General features: G+C 46.0%; 1 protein-coding gene across 1 annotated transcript in view; it reads right to left on the reverse strand.

Moving 5' to 3' along the window:
- ADARB2 (adenosine deaminase, RNA-specific, B2 (non-functional)) overlaps positions 1–6,643 on the reverse strand; it is a 195,154-nt gene extending 188,511 nt beyond the window's left edge. The window contains exons 1-2 of the mRNA XM_011991567.1: positions 6,580–6,643; positions 3,158–3,244 (exon numbers count right to left, since the gene is read on the reverse strand). Coding sequence (XP_011846957.1) covers positions 3,158–3,244; positions 6,580–6,643 — 151 coding nt within the window. The remainder of the gene's footprint in view (positions 1–3,157; positions 3,245–6,579) is intronic.
- Positions 6,644–8,750: the final 2,107 nt, after the last annotated feature.

Genomic DNA, 8,750 nt, shown 5'->3' on the forward strand with positions numbered 1-8,750 from the left:
TACACACACCACACACATGCACACACATGCCACACACATGCGCACACACACGTGCACACACCACACACATGCACACACGTACACAGACTCACACACCACACACATGCACACACTGCACAGACTCACACACCACACACATGCATACACATGTGCATACACCACACACATGCACAGACTCACATCACACACATGTGCACATACAACACTCGGCACACATGCCACATGCACACACACACAACACACATGCACACACGTGCACAGACTCACACACCACACACATGCGTACACACACACCTGTGCACACACATGCACACATACACACATGACACATATGCACGTGAACTCACCCCACACACATGTGCACTTCCCCACACACCACACATGCCACATGCATGAACACACATCACAACACACACACACACATACACACACACACATCTTTTTCTACCTTCCCGTGCATCTGGATTACAAATGGATAAGGCCGAGCAAAGGCCGAGCTGGCGGTGCCGCAGGGAGCTATGAAGGGAGAGCTGATTCATTTGTAGGTTTGTCTTTGAACAATCTATGAAAAGAAAGTAAATAAACAGCATCTACACAAAGGGGAGCAACTAGTTGATTGATTGAAAATGAGACTTCTCAAGCATTTCAAGAGCATTTTAACTACCATAAATAATTTAAAGTTATTGTTACCTCTAAGTTTCTACCCATTAGCGTGGAGGCTCTGAGAGGTAATGTTTATAGCCCAAGGCAGCTTGGCTGCCAGGACAGAGCATGAAAGGCTTCCGGAAAGTCCAGAAAGTCTTGGCCTCGTCAGGCCGTCTCCTCTTCTCATTGCCCGCTGTGGGGGTTCTTACCGGGGGGCAGGGGGAAGGAGAAGCTCCTACGTGGGGTGGGGACGTCCCTCTCTCAGGAATCTCAGGGGCAGAGCAACAATTTTCCCATGCAGCCAGGCGGTTCATTTCTCCAGATCTGGGCCTCTGGTTGCTACAGAAAGGCGGTTGCTGCACCTCTGTAAGTTAGAAACCATTCGCTCTGCACCCCAGATGTCCTCTGGCCCTTGCTGAAGCTTCATTTCTTTTTCTCCTGAGGGAGGCCAGCTCCAGCCAGGATCCCAGCAGCTCCAGGTGTGGAGGAGGAGGAAACAGTGAACTTCCCCTTCCCAGGTGTTTCCAGGTCCACATGTCAGGCTCAGCTTGGGTGGGGAGTGTGTGCTCCTGGGGGCTGTGTGCTCGTGTGCTCTTGGAGTGTGTGTGTTTGTGTGCACCCCTGGGGGGTGTGTGTATGCACACATGCACATGCCTGGTGTGTGTTTTTTACTTTCTCTATCCCAGATTTCAGAAGTAGTGATCAATAAATGGACTCATCTGGAAATTTTCCAGTTTGGGTCACCAGAGAACAGAAGCGACCTGTGTCAAAGCTTGGCTTGAGTCTCAAGCTGTGCTGGGGAGGGAGCACGGAGTCTGGGCCGAGCCCTCTCTAGTGCCAGCACACTCTCCTCCTAACCTGCTCCTTCCACATCTAGAAGAGAAGGGGTCCAAGAGAGGGCATTGACCTTCGCTCTGGTCCTGACACTAAAAGACTCTGATGCTGCTTTTGCTGAAAAACCTCCATTTCCAGTACGGTTAATTATTATGCTGTCTGGGAAGGGCTGTGTTTCCCAGGCTGATGGCAAAGTGCACGGCATCCCTTGCAGACCCTTCCCACTGCCTCTTGTTGGTCTGACCAGCAATCCCAGGGTCACCTCACCTCCTCCCCGTCCCATGACAACAGGAGTGTGCTGACCTCTTCCTGGTTGAAAAAGGAGCCATCTGCCAGGTGGTGTTAAAATTTGAGGAGCTGTTCACATGGTGTGGAATGTCTTGTCCTCTTTGTTAAATGCCTGACAATTTGCTGTGAACATAGAGGCCAGCTCCTGCAGCCACACACTCCCGGATCCTCACCCCCACAGTGAGCTCCCGAGACGCTGCTCAGATCCCTTTCCTAAACCAGCCTGGTGCCATCCTGAGGAGTCTCCTTGGCCCCTTCCCAATTTCATGTGCCAGAAATGTTTGCACAGGAGGGGCTCCTATCCAGCCCTTTCCTTGTTAAATACGTGTACAAACCGTGCTCTAAGACACCATGACCATTGCTCTTTCTGGTTTGATGAAAAAACAAAGGAAGGAGAGGAGAGAATAGTCCAAGAAAACTGGTTAATTTCTTGGAATCCCTGGGGTTCTCAGTCCCACAGACATTACTGACACTTTCCTGCCCTTTTGGTAAGGAAGGGATTCCTGGTGAGGATGAGACTCCAGGGAAGCCTAAGATTCCAATTAATGATGGAACTGAAGATGAGAATGGGATCAACCAGGTTGGAAACAGATCCAACCAGGAAATGCCACAGGTGAGGATGAGACTGCAGGTGAGGATGGGACTGCCGGTGAGACTAAGTTTCCAGGTGAGGGTGGGAGCACAGGTGAGGATAGGATAGGATTTCAGGTGAGGATGACACTGAAAGTGAGGATGACACTGAAAGTGAGGATGGGGCCACAGGTGAAGATGGGACTGCAGGTGAGGGTGGGACTGCAGGTGTGGGTAAGATTCCAGGTGAGGATGGGACTGCAGGTGAGGATAGGATTCCAGGTGAGGATGACACTGAAAGTGAGGATGGGATCACAGGTGAGGATGGGACTGCAGGTGTGGGTAAGATTCCAGGTGAGGGTAGGACTGCAGGTGAGGATAGGATTCTAGGTGAGGATGACACTGAAAGTGAGGATGGGATCACAGGTGAGGATGGGACTGCAGGTGCGGGTAAGATTCCAGGTGAGGGTGGGACTGCAGGTGAAGATGAGACTGCAGGTGAGGGTGGGACTGCAGGTTACAGTAGGACTCCAGGTAAGGATAGGACTTCAGATGAAGACAGGATTGTAGATGGAGATAGGAGTCTGGTGAGACCCTCAAATGAAAAGGATTCCAAGTGAGGATAGGATTGCAGATGCAGGTGGGACTGCAGGGAAGATGGGGATTCTGTAGGGGACTGAGAGCAGACACTGTCTCTCCAGGTAAGACAAACAGACCCTCCCAGATGACCCCAGGTATTTCAGGTTTTGGGGACTGCGGGGGACCCCTGCACACAGAATACAGGGGCCTTTGTGCACTTTGGGGAAAGGAAGCTGCTTACTTAGGGTGTCTTCATCCTCCGTGTTTGTGGTGCCAGGACTCAGGTGCTTGAAGGGAGCGAGGAAGGTTGACAATATGCTTACTTTATCTGGAAAGAAAAGAACAGGAAATGCACTTTTGACATGGAGTTTCAGAAAAACGCAATGCTTTTAGAAGTTCTTATTACTGAAGGTTGGACAAGGGACGTGGAAAGGTCACTTTGGTTTCAGCCATTTCATTCTGGTTCAGTCTTTTATTGAATATCTGACAGCATTTTATCAAATTCCTTTCTCCACTCAATTTAAAATTCTACGATTTCCTTCTTTCTCCTTCTCTTATTTTGGCATCTCCCTTCACCTTGCCCAAGTCCCTTAAAACTTTAAGCAGCTGTCTCCAGGGTGGCAACCTTGCATCTGTTTACAAGATCCCGGGTAGGGCAGAGCCTTCCGTCGAGATCATTTCACAGAGATGGGCTAAAACAAGTAAAACGATCTCACAATTAAAAGAGAATGGTGCAAATAAAGCCAAGATTATCTTTCCCTATTAGTGCAGAATTTGCTTTCTGGGCTTGACATGCATTAAAAATAAAGGACCTGTCACTTAGCGGGCGTTTGGCAGAAGTAGAGGAGGGGAGGAGGGAGCTAGTGGTGTGGGCAGAGCACGCAGTCCTCCCAGAAATGGCCAAGCGTCCTCAATACGGTGGCTGGAATTCCAGGGACTGCCTCTGCCTGAAGCCTGTGGCCGGGTGAGCAAAGGCCAAGCAGGTCTTGCCTCCTGGGTCCCCACCACTCAGAGTGCAGCACGATTGTGGAAACAGATCCAACCAGGAAATGCCACTCCTCACCAATAAAGTATGCTGTTTTACTCCCATGGTCTCAGCAATTTATTTCATCAATAGCGAGATTAAGGAATGGTGGGTTCGAGGTATGATTGAGAGAAATAAAAATGACTAATGAAGGGATCCGAAAGAAAAGCTCCTTATTTTGGAGATTTCCACCACCTAAATTAAACCACCGCACTGGGGAGTATTGGTCCACACGTAGAACTCACTGCACTGCAGAGGAGACACCAACAGAGACACAGCACAGGGAGCCCCTGGCTCCCAGACGTCCTCCAGTCTACACGGTTCGCATGTGCCATTATGAACCTGGACCTCATTGATTAAGAGGCCCCAGGTGGAAATCTCAGCGTTGCTCATGCAACACGGTGCAGAGTACGACAGAAGCGTGTCCTAGCGTCCCTGCTGTCCAAGTTCCAGGGCACTGGCTGTGGGATCGGCTACTTTGCTACGTGGGATCCTTCCCTCTCCTTCGGAAGCTGTGGACACCCACAGGCAGGATTTCCCAGGAGGTCACTGAGTTTACATCACCCTGTAATGAGGACAGCTGTCCACAGGTGCCCCACCATGGCACTGTATATCTCCCTGAAGTGTAATTTCTCAAGAAAACATGAGCTGCTGGTTTCATCTGCCCTTGGCCTTCAGGCATCCAGACCCAGCCTGAAACTGGCTCTTTTTCTTTTGAAGCTGAGCCTGTTTTCTCCTTAGCCAAGGTTTTCAGAGGCCAGGAGAGTTCACACTGAAATTCATTCGGGAGCCCGTTAACAGCTGTTGTTTCCAGTAGGGACGGGCAACAGAGAGAACAATAAATAACTCAAATATAAAATGCCTGTGCCTTCTTTGTTCTACCAAACAAGAATAAACCAGGGAAGGGTTTGCTCTTCTAAACCCTCGCAGCCCAAACTAATTTACTACAAGAGAATGAAATATCTTGCTTGAGTTATAATTTCATTAAGGGAGTCCAATAATGTTACACTAAGAGTGTGAAGCTCAAATGATTTAGTCTGGAGGATCTCAAGATGAAATTACATTTTTAATAAAGTAAGGCTACCAGCCAAACACTCACACAAGCGCACTAAACTATTCCAGACTTTACTTTAGCAAAATCGTAAGATATTTAAGGATTGTTTTAGATCTATCAAAGTTTTTACTTTCTGATGTTGCTAGATTCATCAAATAAAAATTCAGGATATCCAGTTAAAATTGAGTTTTACATAAACAGATAATTTTTTGGTATATAGGCATTTCTAATATTGTGTGGGACACACACATAAATATATATCTGTGTACATATATATATATGTATATACACACACACATATATATACTTAAAAACCTTATTCATGATTTATCTGAAATTCAGTGGAAGGCAAAGGACTTCAATAGACATTTCTCCAAGGAAGATGTACTAATGTCAATAAGCACATGGAAATGTAATCAACATCACTAATCATTAGGGAAATGCAAATCCAAACCACAATGAAATATCATCTCACACCCATTAGGATGGCTATCAGAAAAACAAAGCAAAATCAGAAAATAATGTGTTGGTGAGGACACGGAGAAATGAGAGCCCTCTGGGGATGTGAAACGGGGTAACAGGCAGGTCAATGCCCAAATAATTGAAACTCAGAGAGATAACTGCACCCTCATATCCACGGCAGCATCGTGCACCAGAGCCTAGAGGTGGAAGCAGCTCAAGCATCCTCAGTGGATGAGTGGATGAGTGAAATGCGGTACAGCCAAGCAACAGAAGATTAGGCAGCCTTAAAAAAAGGGAAATCCTGCCATTTGCAACGAGCGTGCATGAAACTGGAGGACCTCGTCCTAAGGGAAATAAGCCAGGCATAGAGAGACAAATACTAGTGCATGATCGCTCTCATACGCGGAATCTAAAAAAAGTTGAATTCATAGAAGCAGAGTAGCATGGTGGCTGCCAGGGTCCATGGGGTGAGGGGAGAAGGGAGAGAGTGAGGAGATGTTGGTCTAAGGTACAAACTTCCTAGGATGAATGAGTTTTGGAGTCTTAATGTGCCGCATGGGGACTCTGGCTAATAACACGTATTGTCCACCTGACATGGGATAAGAGAGCAGATTTTAAGCATCCTCATCCCCCACAATGGTAACTATGGCTGGTGACAGATGTGTTAATTAATTTGTGGTGATCATCATTACACAACATATATATCAAATCATCACATTGTACACCTTGAATATATTCAACTTTTATTTGTCAATTAAACATTTTAAAATTAAAATAAATACATAAAAAACAACGGCAAAACAAAATCAAATGTAACTGGGCGTCCTGTATTTTCTCTGACACTCCCAGTTGTGCTTAACCAACTTTTCTTTCCGCTAGTGCAGCGGACTTTAGATTTCATGGGACAGCTTGAGCAACCGAACTAAAGCAAAGGAAACAGAAAGCCAGCAGTATTGCTAACACTTATCTATTGCTAACAAGTACACCTGAAATTCCAGCTATGCTCTGCAATCACCGTGAAGGCACGTAAGCTCTGGGAGAGAAGCGATTATTTCTAAGAAAGGGCAGACCGCGTCTTTAGAATGTTCTTGGAAAAGGACGTGAAGAATTCCATTTTTAATACAGAAAAAGTACGACAGAAGTTCTTTGGCTTCAGGGCCTCTCTTTGCGGTTTCCTCCGAACCCATTGTCCCTTTGGGATCTGATCTATATTCTATTAGTTCAATATGAGTGGAACTCTGATATTCAGATAATTCGATTTTTTGCATGTTTTTCATTGTCATCTTTTGAAAATCTGGTTTTACTCAAGCTTCTGATGAAAAAAGGAAGCTATACTTTTTTTTTTTTTTTTTTTTTCCTCCATTCTGGACCTTTTGGGTGTACCGGAGAAGCTGCATCGCAGGGCGCCCCACGCTGCCGCTGCCTCCCCACCCTCTGGGTAACGCCTAGAAGAGCGGGCTGGGCTGGTTGGCTGTTCCTCTAAAAACGTCAGGGGTCGGCTGGGCAGTCTCCACGCCTCAGCTGCTCACATCCTGGGTTCTTGAGCTTGAGCTCCCATTATCGAATATGGACCAGCTGGAAGCTGACCCGGAGGATGCAGTGACCCGGGGCCAGCCCTGGTCTAAGAGTCAAGAGTCATTTTCAGAAAAGGTCGATGGCTATTTTTGATGCATGGCTTGAAAGTTCCAGGACACTTGCTTTATAAATCTTGTTACTCACTGTGGAATAAACAGCATTTATTTGAAGCAGTTTTATGTATTTTAGGGGGCATCTGGGTGAGCATCTGGAGGGCACAGAAGCCCTTGCCTGGAACCACGTGCAGCTGTGAATTGCAGTTGGCCTCTGCAACACTGAGGCTCTGTGGTTGTCACCGGTTTTTCATATAATAACAGTTTGGGAGAACTACTACACTGTCAGAGCTGAGGGAAAGAGACACTCACTGGAATAATTTGTAGGTATTTTCAGATGTCCTAATCATCTTGTTTAGAAATAAAATGTCCTGAGTTAATAGTCTACTTATTGTTTCGTGTTAACATCTTGGGGTGAGGATTATCCTTGAGTGAGATTAAAAAAAAAGCGATGGCTTATTTTCCCTGAAAGGCACTTGTGGCTATACCAGCAGTTTTTTATTCAATATCATGAGTCCCCTGAATTCATGGCCTTCCCCAGAATGCTTGATATGAATTATCAGGTTTTAAGAACATGTGGTTGAAGTATTAGGTGTTAGTGTACTTTGCAAAATCAAAATAACTGCACATATTGAGGATACGTGGTTACTTCGTCATTAGTCACACTGCATAATCACTGGGACACATCTTAGCTTTCTTGACGTATTTATTCCAGGTAAAGAATCTGAGACATTGAGAAGTTAGTGGATGTGCCCAGGACTATCTATAAGGTCCTCAGCACGTCCCAGGCTTCCAGCCTGCAGTTGCCTTCCGCACTGAGCAAAGGCTACTTGAGGAGATCTTCATCTTCCTATCTTTTCCTGCCTGAGTAAAGTTTATCCTTGTAGTGTCTGCTGAATTTTCTGGATTTTTCTTCCTTGCCTTGCCTTTGTTAAATTTTATTTAACCTTCTATGTTTCATTTGTCATATCTTTAAAATCAGAATAGCATCTTTGTTTCTAGGGCCACAAAAGAAAGAATAGTGCAATAAATAGTTTTTAATTCAAATATGAAAAGCATTTAAATTTAGGGTCTGGTTAATATTTTGTAGAAAAATCAGATGTACTCTCCTCTCTGCAGAAGTAATCACATACAATGTATTCATAAACAAGTTATCGGGATTGGCTGAAAACCCCAGGACCAGACGGTGCAGAGGAACATTCCCTCATCGTGAAGAGGGAGAGCCAGTTCTCTACCTTTCCTGGTCCAAGGACCATGACTCAACAACATTAGCTGAGTGAGGCACAATGAGATTTCAGTTCTGTCTTACCAAATTCTTTCTGATCTATTGAAACCAAGAAGGAAAATGGTAAGTGCATTATAGTCTCCTCCAAAGTGAGCCTGGGGAAGACATGAGTGTGTGAAGTGATCTTGAGCCCACATCACAGTCCTAGAAAGAGCAGGAAGGAAGGCTCACTGGCCATGAATGCACAAGCCCCTGGCTAGGATGAGGGAGCTGCAGCTCACCAGCTGTCTCATTGTAAACAACAGCAAAACTGGACAAAGTCTATGAAACAACCGGTTTCAGAGTTTGGATGCCAGGCAGTCGTGACCATTGTTGCTGAGAAAAGGAAAGCATGTGAGTGCACCCCACAGCTCCACAAGCCTCCCACCTGGAAGCTCTTTT

The sequence above is a fragment of the Mandrillus leucophaeus genome, unplaced genomic scaffold (assembly GCF_000951045.1).
Source record: "Mandrillus leucophaeus isolate KB7577 unplaced genomic scaffold, Mleu.le_1.0 Scaffold399, whole genome shotgun sequence".
NCBI classification, from domain to species: domain Eukaryota; kingdom Metazoa; phylum Chordata; class Mammalia; order Primates; family Cercopithecidae; genus Mandrillus; species Mandrillus leucophaeus.